Source organism: Vicugna pacos, chromosome 9 (assembly GCF_048564905.1).
Source record: "Vicugna pacos chromosome 9, VicPac4, whole genome shotgun sequence".
Classification (NCBI taxonomy): domain Eukaryota; kingdom Metazoa; phylum Chordata; class Mammalia; order Artiodactyla; family Camelidae; genus Vicugna; species Vicugna pacos.
Window position 1 is genome coordinate 1,100,462 of NC_132995.1, and position 20,319 is coordinate 1,120,780.

General features: G+C 44.3%; 1 protein-coding gene and 1 long non-coding RNA gene across 2 annotated transcripts; one reads left to right on the forward strand and one right to left on the reverse strand.

Annotated features, from left to right (window-relative positions):
- The first annotated feature begins 7,089 nt into the window (after positions 1-7,089).
- On the forward strand, positions 7,090-19,398 carry LOC140685434 (uncharacterized). The gene is made up of 4 exons (XM_072966498.1): positions 7,090-7,338; positions 10,139-10,177; positions 11,764-11,890; positions 13,136-19,398. The coding sequence occupies exons 1-4, from the start codon at positions 7,306-7,308 to the stop codon at positions 14,530-14,532; spliced, it is 1,596 nt and encodes a 531-aa protein (XP_072822599.1). The 5' UTR covers positions 7,090-7,305; the 3' UTR covers positions 14,533-19,398.
- LOC140698022 (uncharacterized) lies at positions 17,912-20,242 on the reverse strand. The gene is made up of 4 exons (XR_012075378.1): positions 20,085-20,242; positions 19,833-19,917; positions 19,451-19,511; positions 17,912-18,368 (listed from the first exon to the last, which is right to left on the reverse strand). It is a non-coding gene; the product is annotated as an uncharacterized lncRNA (long non-coding RNA).
- Between the last annotated feature and the right edge of the window lie 77 nt (positions 20,243-20,319).

Below are 20,319 nucleotides of genomic sequence, written 5' to 3' on the forward strand. Positions count from 1 at the left end.
TTATTTATTTTATATATAGTAGTGTGTATATCTGTTAAGCCCCAACCCGTAGTTGTTTCTCATGCTCGAGAGCAGTCAGGGTACTGAGTATGCAGGGAGGGCAGTGAATCGGGAAAGTTACGGTGAGTAGCAGCATCGGCACACATGGATGACAAAGTAAGGTGACGTTTATTCCATGCTCCAAGAAATAATTCGTTGTACATCATGTGTGTGTCCCACACTTCGGGTAGATGAGATGCACATGCACAGGACATCGATGATTTTGCCCTGGTGGAACTTATACTCTGGTTGAGCAAAACATTCCACTTGCAATGTCCCTAAGTGATTAAGTTACACAGTAGGTTAGAAAGTAATGAGTTCCGTGGAAGAGAGGAAAGAGGACACCGAGGAAGGAAAACATGGGGGTAGGGGCAAAGTGAAACATTAATAGAGTGTTCACTTAGGACTGATGGGGTGACGACAATATGGTAGCACATATTTTAAAGAGGTGAGAAAAGACAGCTTCTTTCTTCCTTTCTCATGCATACAGGTGTATATTATTTCTTGCCATACAGAATTAATTAACTCCTGTGGAGTAATGTTGAAGGACAGAGGAGATACCAGTTATGTTTATTTTATCCTTGATCTTTGGGAGATGTTGGGGGGGGAGATAATTAGGTTTATTTATTAATTTTCTTTTTTTTTTAATGGAAGCACTGGGGATTAAACCCAGGACCTTGTGCATGCTAAGCATGCACTCTAGCCCTGAGCTATACCCTCACCTCCTTGGGGGAAATGTTTAATAATAGATCATATATATGGCATATGTTGTAGAATTTTTTGTGGATTAGATGTTTAAGGAAAATCCATTCTATACTTTGTTTAAAAAAACAGCAAGAATGAGTGAATTAGCATCAAATTATTTTTATGCCTCTTCTGAGTTGATTATATGACATGTTTTCTGTAGGTGGTGAAACATATATATTGATTTTTGTGTTTTTAAGTTTTCTGTATAGTTTTAAACTTGCAGAAAACTTGTAAGACTAGTACAAGATACTCTTGTGTCAGTTTTACCCAGGTTAAACACTTGTTTGCTTTGCATCTTTTTCTTTATCATTCTCTCTCTCCATGTATATGTATGTGTGTTTCTGAGCAGTTTGAGTTTAACTTGGAAATATCTTGCCTCTGTACAAATGAATACTTCAATGCATGTTTCCTAAGAGCATATTTTATACTGGAGTATTATCATGATCAGGAAATTCAATATTAGTAAAATACTACTACTTAATCCATGGTCGAAGTTCAGATGTCATCATTCATCCTAATATTGTCCCTTTGTATTTTTCCTGGTGCATGACCACACCCAGAATCGCATGGTGTGTTTAGTTACCATTACTCCCTACACTCCTTTAAGGAGACAGTCCATCAGCCTTTCATTGAGTTTCTTGGACCTGACTGTTCTTGACAAACACTATGACATTTATTCTGTAAAATCTCCTGCTTCTCTGATGTTTGCTAATGACTGTATTTTGCTGTTGCCTCACTTTACAGTGAAACCCCAGAAGTGACATGGTGCTGTACTTCCCGCCAGGACGCACGTGCTCTCCACTTTGACCAGTGTTGGCGTTAATCTCTGTCACTTCTTTAAGTTTGTGTTCTTGCCTTTAAAATGTCTCTTTCCCTGGGGTGGGGCGTGCAACTCAGTGGTAGAGCGCATGCTCAGCGTTCACGAGGTCCTGGGTTCAATCCCCAGTGTTTCTGTTAAGGGAGAGAAAAGTTTTTTTAAAAATGAAGAATAAGTAAAATTATTATTTCTCTTTTTAGTAAACAATTAAGAAGATGTTTTGAAACTAGGTGAATATACTGATCCACATCAGTATCTCACCCCACCACTGATGATTTTCAAATTCCATCAGTGTTCTACGTGTATTAGTTGGCATTCTTCTTTGGAAGGCAGTTTTCCCAGTGACTTGTCTGTCCATTTGTTTTTCATTAACTCGTATCAGTGGATTCTTAAATACTGAAGTGGGTGACGCTCCTGCAGTGTCTCTGGTTTTGAAGCTCAGGTTTCCCATGAGCCATCCTTCATGCTGGCTGGTCTGTCCCCGTTTCATGTCACCATGACATTTGGTGCACCTACATTACCAAAGATATTAAGGTTTCATCTTTCAACTTCCCTTGCCCTGCCAGGCATCAGTCTTTTCTCCAAGGAGTTCTTCCTTCTGGTAGAGAAAGGTATGGAGAAATCAAGAACAGGGTCCTGGAAGTGCTGAAGAACACCGGGGAGCCGTTGCTTCCAGGCTTCTTTGACGGCGCCAGATTTAGGTTCGCAAACACTAACCCTGTGATGGCACAGTCCATGCCATTAACTGAAGGTCAGGAAGGGTTTTAAACTATTTAAATGTAAAATTTATTTCAGGGAAAGACATCAGTTATCAACTGTACAATCTGATGACTGACAAATGCATTTATCCCTGAAAAAACTTCCCAATCTAGGTACAGAACAATTCTCTGATGCCAAAAAATGCCCACTTGCCTGATGGAGTAAGTTTCTGAGAATCGCTGGCTTTTCTGACTTTTTATCTTTAATGTAGTTGTTTTGCCTGTTCTTTCACTGGTATCTAAATTTTGCCTGTTCTGTGTTTTATGGAACAGAGGCATTTTTTTTGGTAATGTTAATATGTTTGTCAGTGTTAATTAAGATTTTGACTTTTCCTGGATTCTTAATTATCCAGGTATAACAAAACTATGCTGCTAGTATTTTTAAAAATTAGTTTTAGTTTTACACTTATTCTTAGAGCAGCTGGAGTCTGTCAGTGTACACAGTGTTCCATCTGAATCTACTGCTACCTACATAAAATGAGCTGTTTTTGCAGAGGACAGAATTAATTCATTAGATACTTATTTGCTACCTACACTTTTTTAAGAGTATTTTGTGCAAGATTGGCAGCAGTGAAAGATATTTATAAAACTTCCCCTTATGAAGAATAAATCCAGGGTACAAACAATATATGTGTTTGTGTGGTATCTGTATCTATATGTGTGCTTCTGTTTTGTTTTGTTTTTCTGTCAAGTGTCTTGCCCACAGTCACAAAGATTGCATACCAGTTAGGTCAGGGTTTACAATCTAGGTTTCAAAAACCACCTCTTTTTTTTTCCTTTCCTGTCAGATTTATTGCAGTATAACTGACGTACTGCGCTGTGTAAGGTTAAGGTGCACAGCATCACGACCTGACTTACATGTCATGAAATAGCCACAGTGAGATTCAGTGAATGCCCATCATCTCATATAAACACAACATTAAACAAATAGAAAATTTTTTTCCATGTGATGAGAACTCTTAGAATTTCCTCTCTTGACAACTTTCGTATATAACATCTAGCAGTGTGAATTGTATTTATCATGTACATTACATCCCTAGTACTTAGTTATCTTATAACTGGAAGTTTGTGCCTTTTGACCACCTTCACCCATTCCCCCTCCCCTCACCCCCCCCACCCTCCGGCCCTCGTGACCACAAATCTGATATCTTTTTCAGTGAGTTTGTTTTTGAAGTGTGATTGGCCTACAGCGCTGTGTTAACTTGTGGTCCACAGCATCATGATTTGTATACATTTCTATATTTTCTATATTTCTGTACATTTCAGTAGTTGGCAACCAACAAATATTATCTTATTGCTCTTCAACGATGGGTAGATCAAAGTATCACATACAGTTTTGTAGGCTTCAGTATGTGCAGTCAAGGGACCAGAAAGAAGAGAATTCAGCCAGAATCATGACAGGGGAAATGGATGTTGGCTGTCAGGAGGCCCAGAAGGCAGTAGATGACGCGGCATTCTGCCTGTTTCCCAGACACACACAAAAATTATTCCCTGTATGGATACATCTCTCTGTGTGTGTTGCAACCCCAGCAAGCCCAATTGTTTTTCCCATGTCATATTTCTAACTCAATTTCGAGACATAGATGCAGCTACGGTCTCAATGTTTGTGTCCCCCTCACTTCATAAGTTCGATACCTAATGCCTCGTGTCATAATTAGAAGACAGAACGTTTGGGAGGCGACAAGGTCATGACATTTTTACCCTCGTGAATGGAATTAGTGCCTTTATGAAAAAGGCCCCAAAAAGTTCCCATCCTCTTCTGCCTCGTGAGGACATACCTAGAAGGAGCTGGTCTCTGAACAGAGTTCAGAGTTCTCCATCACGAGCCCCTACAGTGTCCTCTGGGCCAGGTCCAGATGCCCTTATGTCTCCCAGGTGAAGGCATAGTCATATCATTTAAGGTCACCAATGTCTTGAGAGACAGAGGTGGCTGCTTGGCCTTGGGTTTTTACATGAGATTAGAACCTATTACTCACTGGGAAAGGTGGAGAGAGTCCCTGTCCTGAATCACTGAGACCTCCTGAGGGATGAGTTCTGTGCTGGCCTCCAGGGGTTGGGTCATGTGGCCTCGCAACTAATGGAACTGTGCCTGATAGAGAAGCCTCCCATTTGGGAAACCACTTCCATGTCAAGTTAAATTGTAACATCACATAAAGCAATGCAACCAAATGCAGCAGTCAAAAATATCTGGTATCCAAAGATAATTATTAACCAGGCAACAATCAGAAATATAATACACAATTAGCAGAAAAAACCCCAACTCAATAGAAGCATTCAAGAATTAGTAGACAATGATGTTAAAATAGCTTTTACAAATACATAACATTTGTTCCTGGAGGTCTAGAGAAGAAACATCTTGATTAAGGTGAAGTGTGTACCTCAATCTGAGCAGAGAACATTTTAAGTTGTCAGTTTTCCCCTAATTTTTCTACATGAACACATTATGCATTAACAGTCCCAGCAATCTCTTTTGATAGAAATTCATAAACTGATTCGAAAATTATTAAGTAATAATGCCTAGAAGCTAGAATAGACAAATCACTATTTGAAGACAACAAATTAAAATCTGTTTTTCCTTATCTAAAAAAATACTGTAGGGGAGGGGACAGCTCAGTGGAAGAGCCCGTGCCTAGCATACCTGAGGTCCTGGGTTTGATCCCAGTATATCCGTTAAAAAAATGAATAACCTAATCACCTCTCAAAAAGAAGAAAAATAAATTAATTAAAAACAATAAAATAGAAAAAAATTACCATATATCTAAACCAGTCATTGAACAATGGAAAAGCATAGAGATCTGAGATATATACAAACCCTAATGATGTCAATTTATTTCCAATAAAAGTTGCCAAAGGTATTTAAGGGAGAAAGGAGAACACTTTCAACAAATTGTCCTGACAGATCATATGGTGGGGCTTATCTAAAAAATAGATGAAAAAGTGTAAACCTTCCCTCAAATCACTTAACAATGAATTTGAAATGGATCCAACACAGTTCTTAATGTCAGAGAAAAAACAGACTACAAAAGACGACATAGGAGAAGTGCTCTCTGTCCTTGGTGCAGGAAAGGGTTTATTTACAAAGAAAGACCATCAATGAAAGAAAATAAACTGATTATTTGAAACTTAATCAAAATTAAAATTTGCCATTCAAGAGACAGTTAAGAAAGTGAAAACTCAAGTCACAATCTGGGGAAAGATATTTGCAAGAAATATATCTGACAAATGACAATGATTCTTAATATGAATAGTATTTATAACTAAAATTTTCAAATAACACAATTTAAATTAGTCAAAGGATTTCTGAAGGCGTATGTCATAAAAGGCGTATGTATAAATGGTAAACAGGAAAATGAAAATGTGCTTCTTGTCATTACTCGCCATCATAAACAGAATTTAAAGCCACTGTGAGGGAGTACCACACACCATTGGAACAACTAAAATTCAAATACTAAATTGATGAAGATGTGAAACAGCTACAACTCTCCTATATTTCTTGAGGGAATACAAATAGATAAATAACTTCAGAAAATACTGTTCTAAAAAAAAAGAAAATACTGTGCTACTTTCTTTAATGCTATCCATATACATATCACATGACACAGTAATCTCACTTGTAGGGTCTATCCATAAGAAAAATGAAATCATGTGACTCAGAAATACTTGGGGGAAATTATTCACGGTAATAACGGCTTCATTCACAAAAGCCAGGAAACAATAGTCTGTGATTTTACTTTTTTTTCCCCTGTTATGGATTACAGTGTCTAAACCAGCCTCAAGGGAGTGGCTCATGCTAAGATCCAAGTGTGCCTGCTAAAACCTACCTCTATTTCTGCTTTTCCTAAGTTTCTGGCTCTTTCAGGAGAGGAAACCCAGGGCCAGCCAATCAGAATATGCCTGGTCAGCATTAGTTTTTCACAACCTAGCTCCAAAACTTTCCTTTTCGCCCCCTCTAAGGAAAGTAACCCTGCTATGACCAATCAGCTATTGCCTACTATAACTTATTCTTAAGTATTTGTGTACATTCTGTACAGATCTTCGGAGCACCTTCCGGTTTTACAAACTGGATGCTTTCCAGTTCATGAAGCACTAGGTAAAAGCAAACTAAATACAAACATTAAACTCTGTGAAATTTTCCTTTAACACCTGTGTGCCAAGTTTTTTTTTTTCCATTTTTTACAGTATTCTCAGGTCCGATTTTAAAAACTTCTATTTTACATTCTGTTCTTGCAAATTTATTCCTTTGCTTCTTATTTTCATGTTTTTGGCAGATATAGCAATGCTACTTATACATGCCTGACATATTTTTATTCGAAAATCTTATGGACTTTACTTTTTTCATCAAATCTTCCAATATTTTCAAAAAATCCAAAAACAAGCACTGTGGCGACTCAGGCTTTTCATACCCGGAATGCTTTTTTTCCAATCCTCTATCAACTTTTATGTTTATAAATGCGAGTTAAATCAGAATCTTATAAAGACTGTACATATAGGCTTTGCTGAGTGTATTTTGATAACGCTTTTAACGGTCCTGCCTGCAGGTACCCGGCCCTTTCGTGCGCCAGAGGTGGGGGAGGGCCGCACACGCAACTCATGCCGCGGCGCGACGGGAACTACATTACCCAGAAGGACGTGCGCGGGCGCCCTGCGCTCTCCTCCAATGACAGCCCGTAATTGGGGCATTTCCGTGAATATTAAACAGGATGGGGCGGGATTTCCGGCCTCTGTCTAATGGCGGTTGTGTCGCGGGTCTTATAGCCGGTTGTGGGATACGGGATTCTGGATCCCTGGGTCCCGCCGAGTAACAGAAAACAGGAAGAGCCCGAGGGGGCACCGTCCACACTGCACAGGAGTGAGCGGGTTGCGGACCCTAGTTCCGGGATTTTCACCTCAGGTGTCCGGCGTTATCCCGCGTGTCTCCTGGCCCCACGGACCCCAGAGGGTCCTATGGCAACCGGCGCGCTGACGGACCCGGCCCAGGTGACTTGCTCCCCAGATCCTGGGCTGATCGTCAGGCCCCCAGTGAGGGCTCCTGCTCAAGGCCCTGCGGGTCAGGACTCTGTTTCCAGAACAGGAGGTGTGCACGTGTGGTGGCCCCGCTGCTGACTGGCGATGTGATGAGTGCGGACAGTGTTAACAGCGGTGGACCCAGCGCGTGCAAAGCCCCGGACGTGCACCTTAGTCCGGGGCATTCGAGAAACCTGGGGTCCGAGTTCCTTCTGCAGGGAGCCGAGAAGTTAATGAATCATAGCTGTGAGGGCAGCCTCAGCGTCTGGGCCAATAGTGTGAAGATTCTGAGAACCATGGAGGGTTCTTAATAAATCAGGAAAACGGTCAGATTAGAGTTTGGCTTTTTTGTTTGTTTGATTGATTTTTGAGTTAAAGGTTGGAAAGTATTTCAAAGGCTGCTCAGAGGAGAACAGACTAGGGAAGGCGATGAGGGTGGAAGCAGGGAGACTGGGAGAGCCGACTGCGTTAGACTCGGAAGAATACGGTGGTTTCTGGACCAGAGTGGTGGCTGTGGAAGTTGTTGACCTGAAACAAATAGACTGCCCGCGATTTCTCCTCCAAGGATGGTTTTTGGGGGGGATCATCAGGGAATATTGAAATTGGGATGTGCTGCCAGGGTTAGCGAACACTGTCATAGAAATTTTAAAAAGGAAGTTAGAAGGGCTGTAGTCAGTGAAGCGTCCTTGGCTTTCATTGGCCGAGTCCTTTCCAGGGAAGAGAGCCCTTCTTCCTTCGGGATTCCGCTATTGTCTGAGGTCAGTGAGGGCTCACCCTTCTGGCGTGCCAACTCTAATTGAGGTTTCTGTTCATTAATTTTTTACAAAGGAATATAAGTTATTAGGTTCCCAATTGAAGGTAATTGGCAGGATTTCCTGGTGCAGTGACTGTGGCTCTGACATCAAGGTCAGTGTAAAGGACAATAAAGGTTTTCTTTTGGCTGAGCGTCTGGAAGACTTGAGGCAAGAAACTGATGTGGGAAATCGGTTTGTACAAGGGATTAAAAGTTGGATTTGGGACATGCTGTTTTTGATATATATAGCTTGCTGGAATCTGTAGTCTGGAATTGGGGTGGGGTGTCGCTGGCTCAGTGATGTCCATGTGCTGACAGCCTAAGTCCTGGATTGGGGGGCCAAGTCTGGATCTCAAGTTGGGGGGAAGTCCTGTCACTTTTCTGTGAGCTGAAACCCTCTCATCTGTGAGATGAGGAAAGGGAGACCTGGGGCTGGAGGGCAGGGCCGAGTGGGTGGGACTTGCTGAGGCTGCCTGCAGGTGGGAGGGTCCTGTGGTTCCAGGGCTTTCTGGGGAAGCAGGGGTGTAAGGAGTCAGGAGTCATGGCTGGGATGGAGATGGACAAGGAGGCGTGAGCTTGTGTAGATTCATTGCTCTGCACACCCAGCCGACTGTCCACTCCTTGTGGGGCCAGAAATGGGTCAGCCCCACTGGTGGGGCAGCCCAGGCCTGGTCACGGGCACAGGTGCCTCAGCTCCCCCAGGAAACTATAAGGTAAATGTGTATAAATGTAACAATCTGTATGCAAGTAGTAGTTGCTTAAAATGAGTATATATGTCTGTGTTACATAAATAGATTGATAGATATAGATTGATAGATAGATGTAGATTGATAGATAGATAGATACTGTCTTGAGCTCTTCACATAGAGCTTTGAACCCCTTGGAATTTCCTGGCCATTAGTACTGTTTATTATATACAACAGCCTCTTTTATGAAACAGAAGTTTATTATAATGAAGTGACTTAGGGTCGGTCCCCTAGATAGGGACAGGGCACCAAAAATAATAAACAATTATAAATTTAAACTTCTAGCACCACTGGTGAACTCCCAAGGATCAGAAGGGAACTGGAAATTAGGTGTAAAAGCTGCTGAACAATAAAATTCAAGGAGCCTCCAGATTGGTACACAAATTGAAATGATGGAGGTTCTGGGAGGCACATAGTGAAAGGGCCTGGAAACTCTGCTGCCCTCCACCCCCTTCCTAGACCTAGACAGCTCTTCCATTTAGTTGTGCCTAACTTGTATCCATTATTATAAACCAGAAGAAATCAGAAAAGTGGTTTCTTAACTTTTGTGAGTCCTTTTAGCAAGTTATCAAAACTCAGGAGACATTCACTTGAAACCATGAACTTGTAGCCAAGTGGAACAGAAGTACTGGTTGCCAGGGCACTAGAGATTGGAACTGGCTTCTGAAAAGGGGGCAGTTTTGTGGGACTGAGCCCTTAAACCTGTGGATTCTGTCACTCACCTCAGGTACTATCAGAATACGATTAAATGTAGGACACTCACTTTGTGTCATTGAATTAGATCATTCGTGGTTGAAAAGACTCTGTGTATTTAATGTCAGAAAGAGAATCACAGAAACTCCAGGTATCAAATAAATGTCACATTTATACAGTGACATGGAAGACATTTAAGAGATACCGTTTTCAAAAGCATTTGCAGAAATGTTCATCTTGTGTGATGGCTCAGCCTTAGCAACAGACATGCAGTAATGCATCTGGTGTCCACTGCAGCATCATGGGAGGGACATCCTAAGTGTTGCCATTTTACACATGGAGACACTGAGTCTCAGTGAGGTTGGGTCTATGTCCAGGGCCATAGAGTTGTCCAGTTACAGTTCCGAAGAGTAAGGATCTGAGGTCAGAGGCCAGCCTGAGGTCATTCATCTCCAAAGAAGAGGAAGGGGGAAAGAGCTCAGGCTTTACATCCTTACCTCACCATGATCACCTTTATCTCACATCTTCCATCTTTTCACAGGTTCCCATAGTAGCAGCAACATCTGTGGTCCCTGGACAGGTAAGTGGAAGAAGACGTCATCCCTACCCTTGGTCCTGGCACACGATCTGGAGATAGAGTTGTCCTGGAATGTTGGTCCTTAGATCTGGGCCCTGGGGTCCCCTCAGGCCCAGGATCCTGGAGGTCAGAAGTGGTCCTGAGGTGTTTCCGTGTGTCTAGTGAAGAAGGTCAAATGGTGAGATGTCCCTGGGCACAGGGGCTGGCCTGTCCACATGTCTGGAGATGAGAGTGAGTTGGAAGAGCTCAGGGAGCAGCAGGACTCTGCTTCGTGGACTGATGAAAAGACTGAGGGCGGGACTCGCTCCTGGGACGGCAGCCTGGGGAGCTGGGGCTCTCCTGAGGGTGTGGGGGCCGTGCCGGGTTTGCAGCAGAGGGGGGAGTGGTCTGCCTCTGGGTCTGAAGAGGCTGCTCTGCCTGCCAAGGGGAGGAGATTGTGGGGGTGAGGGTGGAGCCAGGGAGACCCAGTGGAGGGACAGTCCTGGTGAAGGTCCACTGAGACTGGATCCCAGCAGTGGCTCTGTAGCAGGAGAGGAGGTTCGTTTCTGTCTCGTGTGTGAGTAAAGGTGACTTTCTGCTGTACAGGGTGAGGGACAGTGGCCTGACACGACCCCACGACGTGTGCCTTCAGGGGAGAGTGGAGATGCCGTTTCTGAGATGGGAAGCCAAAGTAGGAGTGGTTAACAGAAGTGCTAGCCAGAGTGCCGCATCGCCAGGCTGAGCGTGAGGTGTCGGGGGGCGAGTGGAAACACCTCTGGAGGTCAGGGAGGGCGGTCAGGCTTGAAGGTGCTCCTGAGCAGGTGGAGAGCACGTGGCCCAGGTCAGGTCTGAGCTCACAGGTCGTGGGGGCGATGGCATGAAGGTTGTGGGGGAGGAGGGTCTTCTCCGTGGACTGGCTCACTTGTTGGGCAGTGGGACAGGGGTGGGTGTCATCACTGACGGATGCGTAGGTACAGTGACCATGAGTGTGTGTGCTGGGGCTGTGAGGGCCTCAGGTGCATCCTGGTCGCGGCACAGGATCCTAAGGGGTGGAGAAGGAACTACTGAGAGGGACCCGGAGGTGAGGCCTGGGGCATTATCTCCCCTCCGCAGGCTCGGGTTTGTGGTAAGTGCTGCTGGAGCCTGAAGACTGTCAGACTGGCTGGCCTGTGCTGAGGGGGTGTGGGGAACACAGTGAGACGCCCGGGGCCTGGAGCAGAGGTGGCAGTGTTGGGGTGGGGGTGGGGGTCATGGTCTGCGGGTGCGGGAGGTGAGATCCTCCCCGCTGGGCCGTGGGGAGGGAGTGTGAGGATGACTCGGGGCCCTTGTGCTCAGGTTTCCTCCAGGAGGCTGAGTGCCAGTGTCATGGTTGGTGGCTCGGTCTGTGTGATCCCAGGAGAGCCGAGCGGAAGGAGAGTAACTGGGCGGGTGTGCGGCAGCCCAGAGCACCTGTGAGACCGCCCCTCCCTCTCTGGCTTAACTGAATGATCTGAAGATGGCGGTCTCTGTGGCATCAGTCTCCACTCTGAGGGGGGCCCTGGGTGGACACCCATGACCTGGGGTCCTGGTTCCAGAGGCTGCCGTGAACTCACCTGTCCCCCTCCTGACAGGGCCCTGTGACCTTTGAGGATGTGGCTGTGTCCTTCTCCCAGGAGGAGTGGGGGCTCCTTAGTGATGCTCAGAGGCTGCTGTACCACGACGTGATGCTGGACACCTTGTCCCTTCTAGCCTCCCTGGGTAAGGCCCCGCGTTCCCACGCCCTCCCCTGTGCTGGGCTCCGCCTTCTTTCTGCGTGACACCCCCGCCCCCCGCCTTCCCAGCCTGGACCGTGGGCGCTGCTGACTCCCTGATGTCCTGGCATTTGGCTGTTTCCCCATCCTGTGTGCGCGCCGTGTCCCCGGAAGCCGTTCGCAGAAGGCGCTGGGCTCCGAGGCTGGAAGCCTGCGCGTCCGCCTCCAGTTTGTCTCCCCGCTGCTGCCGCGCTGAGTGTGGAGACGTGGGGGGGGGGGTCTGCATCACAGGCTCCGCCTCCTGTTCTGTGCCCTGCCTGCCCCCTGGGTCCCAGATACTTACCGCTGAGCATTTGTGGTCCACACACACTCTTGTTTTTCAGTATTCTCCCCACGGTTCCTACAGCAGTAAATATCTTTCCTCCAGTCTGTCATTGGTTGATTCCCTCTGGGCCAGTGTCTTTCTCATAGTGGCCCTGTTTTCCTGTGAGGACTTGGATCTGGTAGGTTCCACGGCCACCCATCCTGAGCTGAGGGGTGGAGGCAGCCCTGGGTGCCTGACGAGGCAGACACCTCTCTAGACACAGGAAGAGGGTTGACTGGATCCGGGGCTGTGAAGAGGAGCTGTAGGAAGGCGTGGCAGCATCCGTCAGCCTCATCCTACAAGCAGATGTCCTTTGCTCACTCTTGTTTGAGTCTTAAAGCTCGTCATGGCGATACCTGACTTCTATTTTTCTTTTGCATTTTGACACTTTGCCGCCTTTTCGTTTCTACTGGGAGCTCTTACCCATCGCTCTTTTCTGCCTCAGCGTCCTCCACATCTGTCTTTCCCCTCACCCCAATCCCCATGTATTGTTCTCCGATAATACTCTCTTAAAGTATTGAGTGAGGTGCTAGAATGTTTACAGTCCCTGAACACGAGCTGGTCGGGTGCATTACATTTTCCTGGAGCTGGAACATTCTACACAGTAAACTTTTCGCCACCAGAAAATCCTGCTGAATATCATTGGCCAAGGAATGGGTTGTTCTTGACATAGCACCATATCCCAGTATCTTGTTTTCTTGCTTGTTGTAAGACCTCCCCCATTCTGTCACCCTCACATCTAGTACTCAGAGTATATCCCCTTCTCACCCTGACTCTGACTCCCAATGGACCTAGACTCTGATGTGTCATACAAAAATCTTTTGGTTGGTTCCTTTCCCACCAAAATCTCCATACACTTCTTCAGCAATTTTTTTGTTTTCCTTTCAGGTTGCTGGCCTGGGTCAGATGCTGAAGAGGACATTTCCGAACAGTGTTTATCTGTAGAACAAGTAGCACAAGCCAGGAGTCCAAAGCCAGACCCATCCATCCTGAAGACTCTTACTTCCGATATGTGTGTCCTGGTAGAGACAGATGTTTCATACCTGGCCGAGCACCAAGGAGTCCCTCCTGGTCTGGAGCCATCCTCTCCTGGGGCCTCGGGGGAAATGTTCAGTTCTTACCTAGAGCAGCACCAGAAGCAGCCCAGTGGAGAGAAACACCTCACAGGGGAGGAGAGCAGGGCCTTGCTCGTGACCGGCTGCACAGCGCGTGTGTCCGACAGCATGTTCCCGTGCAGGGAGGGCGAGAAGGATTTCCTAGGCACCCTGGGCTTCGTCCAGCACCAGCCCTGCCACAGTGGAGAGCACCCACGTCAAAGCAGGAAGAGCAGGGAGGTCTCCCACCCTGGGGCAGGGCGCTACAAGTGCAGCGACTGTGGCAGAGCCTTCAATAAAAAGTATAAACTCACGGAGCACCTGAGAATTCACACTGGAGAAAAACCTTATGAGTGCAGTGACTGCGGGAAGTTCTTCAGAATCAAGGGGGGTCTTAATCATCATCGGAGAGTTCACACAGGGGACAAGCCTTTTGAGTGCAGTAATTGTGGGAAAGTCTTCCTCTACAAAGGTAAACTTGTTGTGCACCAAAGAGTCCACACTGGAGAAAGACCCTTTGAGTGTAAGGAATGTGGGAGAGCGTATGCCCGCAAGGATTCACTGGTTGATCACCAAAAAATCCACACTGGCGAATATCCTTATAAGTGCAGTGAATGCGGGAAGCTCTTCCCGTACAAAAATAACCTTCTTGTGCACCAGAGGATCCACACTGGAGAAAAGCCTTATGGGTGTAGCAAATGTGGAAAGTCCTACGTCTTAAAAAAAAGGCTTCTTTGTCACCAGAGAATCCACACTGGAGAAAGGCCTTACATATGCAGTGAGTGTGGGAAAGCCTTTGTGTACAAAGGGAGTCTTGTTGCCCATAAGAGAATTCATACTGGAGAGAGGGCTTACGGATGTAACAAATGTGAGAAGTTCTTTGTCACTAGCTCTGCTCGCAATAGACACCAGAATATTCACGTTGCTAAAAGGCCTTATGAGTGCAACAAATGTGGGGAAGCTTTTAAGAAGAAAATCAGATTTGTTGAGCATCAGAGAATCCACACTGGAGAAGAGCCTTTTAGATGCAGTGAGTGTGGGAAGACCTTCTGCTACAAAGCAAGCCTTGTTGTCCACCGGAGAACCCACACTGGAGAACGGCCTTACGTGTGCAGTAGATGTGGGGCAGCCTTTCTCTACAGAAGGAGTCTTACTGTCCATGAGGGTAACCATACTTTTGAAAATCCTTGAGTGCAGTTCTCTGTACAGCTCCAAGCTCGTGAAAAGCAAGAAAGTTCAGCACACTGGGGAGATGCTTTCTGAACTTGAGCCTTCCTGCACTTGAGTTAGTATCTAGCAGCACAGTCCCTGGGTCGTAGAGTAGGTGCCAGTTCCTCTTCTGTGGGGCCCGTCACACATTCCTAAAGTGGCAGTGTCCTTGTACAGTCTCACCAGAACAGCCAGAGCCTGAGTTCCCGTGCTTGACGGTCTCACCAGCACTTGGTGTGGTCAGACTTTCTACTTTCATTGACATCGTAGGTGTACAGCCATACCTAGTGAGTTTAACTTCCATTTCCTTAATGACCTGATGTTCGTTTTTCTTGTCATAATTTTCATTCATATTTCTTTTTTTGAAATTTTGCTTTATATGATTTGTCATCTTAATTACTGCATTTTAAATGTTCTCCATGGATTCTTTTTTTTTTGTTTTTTCAGGGGGAGGTAACTGGATTTTATTTTTCAGTGGAGGCACCGGGGATTAAACCCAGGACCTCGTGCATGCTGAGCATGCGCTCTACCACTGAGCTGTGCTCTCCCCCTGGATTCTTGATTTAGGTTCTTTTATGGAAATATTTGCCAGTATATTCTTCCAGAATTGGTCTTGTCTTTTCAATTGCTTTTCCAGGAAAAAACGGTTTAAAATTTACTGTAATCTAATTTTTTCCTTTATTGTTTTACTGATTTTGAAAAAGAAATGTTTCCCAAATATAAAGACAGAATTTTCTTGACATTTCCTTCTGTAACTTATGGTTTAGGTTTTGTAGTGACACTAATAATCCATTTTCAGTTGATTTTGGATTTTTTTTTTAATATGGATGCCCAATTGCTGCAGTGATACTGATTTCAAAGACTATATTTTCTTCTTTGAACTGCTTTAGTATCTTCACTGACGGTGTATCATTTATGTCTGTGTCTATTCCTGGACTCTTTTGTTGCATTTATCTACTTTACGCCAGTACTTTCATGTATTGGATGATTTGTTTATAATATGTCTTGAAGTCAGGTTTGTAATCTCTGATTTGCTTTTTCAAAGTTGTTAAGGCTATTCTTGGTTCTTTGCCTTTCCATGCGAAGTTTAGGATCCACTTTTCAATGTGTACATGACAGAAAATCCTACTAGGAGTTCGATACGGATTGCACTTACTCTTCAGTTTAGAGAGAAATACCAGGTGTCCCAGTCCATAAACACGATGTATCTTTTATTTAGAGCTTACTTAATTTTTGTTAGAAATATGCTTTAGTTTTCTGTTTGTTGGTCTTGTGTAATTTAAGCATCTCTAGGTATTCTCTATATGTGATGATACTGTGAAAGGGAATTTTAAAAAATTTTTAATTTGTGAGTTGTTCAGTGCTAGGACTCTGAGCTATCAAAGTAAGGATAGACGTGATCCTTCTTAATATTATAAGTGACATCTACAGAGAGCTGTTAGAAGTACTGTACCTTTGAACCATTATTAAAATACTTGCATTAGGAAAAAATTAAAGGAGGACAGCTGCCCATTGCTCTCTTACACACTGCTGTCCTGGAGCTCCAGTTTCATTCAGTGACGCAAAATGACGAATATGCCGCAGTGGGAAAGGAAGAAATAAATCACCAAACTTACATCCTCATTTGTCATCTTCACTGAGTCCAAATGTGGACAGTTTAGTGCCTGAATCCATCATAAACTCCTAATTTTTTCATCACCCATATGCTGCCCTTCTTGCTTCCTTAGGACCCTTTCCCTTCTGTTAAACTATGCACTCAACATCATAGATGAGCTGCTCATTGTATTGTTCTAGCAAATACAGAGTGAGTTCCAGGAGGGAAATGTGTGTTTATATGTTGTGCACTGATAGATTCCATAATCCCAGAAAAATGTCTAAAACACACATGATACATATTGATGTCTTAAAATATGGGGTAAGTGGCAACGCAGATTTAACATTCAGTTGCACGACTGGATATGCTTCCTAACTCTTCTCACGCTGTCTTTTCCTTTATTTTCACCGCCCTCAATGGTCTTGAACTACAAGAAGAAATCATATTTTGCAAAATGCCTTTAATTCAACTAAAACTCCCCAGTAGTCATTTTATTGGCTTCCTTCTCTCTCTTATTAGATGTCAGGTTGTTTTTTTTTTCCCTCACATTATACTGGGATTTTGATTGTATTTCTAAAACCGACTTTCCTTCATCAATGTGTGCCGCTCCTGATGGGTATCTGTCTTATTAAGCACTTTTACTCGCTGTTGGGACTCACATAGTCCCATGTGCTTTCACAGTTTATCTGTACTCCCTGAGCAGACACTGTCAGTGTGCTTACATGTGAAGTGGTAATCACTTCCCTACAAGCAGATGACATAGTGGAGTTCTAATTCTTTATCACAGGTTTATATGTCACCCCTATTGCTCACTTTCAGAGATGCTGCCATGGCAGTCCTTGTTCTGGGAGCAAATACACATTTGTTCAGTATCTCTTCAGCGATCTGACTGTTTGGAACTTTTATCTCAGGAAACCCAAGATTAACTATTCTTAAAAACTAGATTTGGCTTCCTGAGGTTAGGACAATAGAAATAAAACCTTAAGTAGATTAGCCATATAGACACATAGATAGAGATATAGACAGATGAGAATAAACCCATAAAAACAAAGGGCATTTGCCGAGGAAGCCAGACACACGTTGCCCATCATCAGTCTGTTTCAGAAGTACCTGACATCTCCCCTCCTCAGTTTGTATTGATTTGAAACTTGTCTCACTGGTCTCTCAGTAAAGTCACTGACCAAAACAGGGTTCACTCTACAGGCTTCACGTTAACGTAAGTTGTGAGTAATCAGATGAAGAAGATGAGTTCCCAGTGTGAGTGGGTACATAGTGTCCGTGTGATATCTGTTGATCAGGGACATGTGTCATGCAGCCTTTAACAATGTGTCACACACTGTGTAAGGAGGTGTCTACGTGTCTATCCTTGGTAGAAGGCTGTTAATTGCATTTCAGTTTCCTGGATGTTCTCTTTATCACACTAATTAGGTGAAGAAGGCACAGCTCATTGGTAGAGTGCCTAGCATGCACAAGGTCCTGGGTTCAATCCCCAGTGCGTCCACTCTAAATAAATTAGTCTAATTATTCCTCCCCTCAGAAAAACATTTGACACTCCCTGCCCTCCCAGGAGTGGCTTGGCTTCCATTGCTTCTCTGTAAAAATAGATCCTTTCTTCTAGAATCTATCTGTATTGTCTACCTATCTATTATCTGTGTATCATCTTTGCCTTAGTGTGATGTCATCTCAACTACATATCCCATTTATAATTTTTTAAACAAAATTTGGACCAGACACCCTCCCCTCTTAGAAGAATGGATCCACCCACACTCAGTGAGAAAGCGCATTTAATTTAGATCCTTCCTGTGTCTCCATGGGAGCTTTGGGAAGTTACCAGTCATTGTTGGTGAGTCACTGCAGGTTGTCAGGAGTCGAGTGATCCACAGACTCAGCACTGTTCCAGTTGTCAGGGTCTTGGGTTTATGCAAACTTCCAAATTCCAGGGCCAGTTAGCTTTCACAGGGGATTTCTACCAAACATATAAAGAGGAGCTAATACGAATCATTCTCAAACTATTCCAAGAAGTTGAAGAGGATGGAACACTTCCAAATTCATTCTACAAGGCTACCATTGCCCTGATACCAAAACCAGGCAATGACACTACAACAAAAGAAAACTACAGGCGAGTGGGGGAGGGGGGAGAAACTTCGGTTCTGGGGGTTGTATGAGGTCAAAATCTTTCAGCACATGGTTTGGCTGCAGGACTTGTGGTTCCATGCTGTTGTCTCTGGAAAACAAGTCAGAATCTTGTTAGAAACAGGATAGGGCCAAGTTTTGGTCTGATTCTGCAGTTACACATTCAAGAGAGTTTTCTGGGCCTTTGCTCATCTTGTGGAGAAGAAACCAAATATCCCTGATATATTTCACATGATGAATATTTTACGTTTTGACCAAATGTGTTCTGCCTAAGGTTGGGGTTTGCAGAAGCAGAACCAGACACAGAGTTCAACAACATGCGATTTATTTAGGAGAAATTATCAGGGGAAATTGAACAACAGAACAAAGCAAGGAAAAGAGCTAAGCAAGAGTATGGCTTCATCTGGAATCTACCTCATTTTGATCCCATGTGGAGCTCTGGAGTGTAAATGGTACCACATTGGTCCCACCCTGAGATAAAGGAGCATCCTTTTGTAGTTCAAGTCAGGCAGTCCTTAAATATTCTCCAGATAAGCTGCATGCTGTGCTTACTTTTTTTCTAAATCATTGGACTTACCTGTAACTTCAGGGCCCATATATGAGACATTTTACTTTGTGTTATTTGTGAACAGTAATTTCTTCTGTTGAGGAGTCTGGATTGCATAGCTATGGGCATTCTAAATAATTAATCCATCAAAGAATAAAAATTCTGACTTGTTTTACCAAAAGAAAAAAAAAATCAGAGTCCCACATTGAAATGCCTACAATCTGCCTCATTTGGATGTTTGATACATTCTTAAAAAAATATGTTTAAAAGTGAGATGATACTATTTCCTCCTAACTTCCTCCATCTATACCACCACCACCCACCTTCCCATCACAATTAATGACAAACCCCTTGTTCCAGCTTGGACAAAAACCTTGACTCACCCTTGATTATTGTAGTATGACACAAAGAGGCTGACTGGGGGGTGGAGAAGCCATGTTCTGATCTGAGGACATCGAGCTGTCTAACCACAATCATGTGCAGATCCTCAGTAACAAAGATACTATATAATGAGAACATAGGGCATCTTCCCAGAATGAAATTTTACTGAATAAAGGTTAATGCATTAAATGAAGTAATTGTGCATAATGTTATTAGAAGAATGAAACTGGTGGAGAGTCATTTACCTTTCACAGACGGTTTCAGAGACAATTTCAAATCTTTTGGCGGACAGTATCATTGCAATTACTGCAAACATATTGAGATAAAGAAAACCAGAACATTTGTCTCACAGTTCAGGTGGCCACTTTCTACGCACTTCTACCACTTCAGGAACTGACATAACAGGAAATGAAATTTGGTAAATACCTCTACTTTTCAAATAGACCTCAGGTGTCACACTACTAAAAGAAATTAACATGCCTTGGAATATGGAGTAAGAAATACAATATTGATAGGACGGTTGGGTTGGATACAAAAACAATCAGTGAGTATAGAGGCGGGAAAAATATGTTTTCTGAGGGAAAAAGAGACAGCGTCTTGGCCACGTGATTCAAGGCTGCCTAATACCTGTGCCTTCTTCACCTCTGAAGTCTCTTCTCTGTCGTCCCTGACCAGTCCTGAAGTCCAGAGAATGACTCAAGCTTCAGTCTCGCTGCAATGAAAGAGCAGCAAGCAAGTATTTATTAGTTCAAATCTTTGGGTGGACTCCCTTTCTATCTGCATGATACCAGTGGTCTGGTGTGTCCCTTTGGGATTTTAGCCCTTGGGCACATATGAAATAACACATCTAAACATTTCCCTTAGTTGCATAAAACAGACCCCAGAAACGCGGGGGTGGGGGGTTGGCCACTTAAGAAGCGACGAGGCCTCGCCGCGCCCGCGGGCCGGATGAAGTCGTTTCCCAGAGGCCCTCACGCAGGGCCCCCTGATCCGCGGCGGAGATTGCCGAGGGGTTGCCCTCCGAGGTGCCAGGCGGGGCTGCGGGGGCCACTTACCCAGCAGGCTCTGCGGCAAGAGGCGGTAGCTCTGGGCCAATGACAGCGCAGGGCTGGGC

What these genes read in the sequence shown, in the direction of transcription:
- LOC140685434 (XM_072966498.1), top strand. Translation starts at nt 7,306, where the DNA reads ATGGCAACCGGCGCGCTGACGGACCCGGCCCAG. An exon ending in CGCTGACGGACCCGGCCCAG is followed by an intron (nt 7,339 to 10,138) that starts GTGACTTGCTCC and finishes ATCTTTTCACAG; the next exon opens with GTTCCCATAGTAGCAGCAAC. An exon ending in GTCCCTTCTAGCCTCCCTGG is followed by an intron (nt 11,891 to 13,135) that starts GTAAGGCCCCGC and finishes TTTTCCTTTCAG; the next exon opens with GTTGCTGGCCTGGGTCAGAT.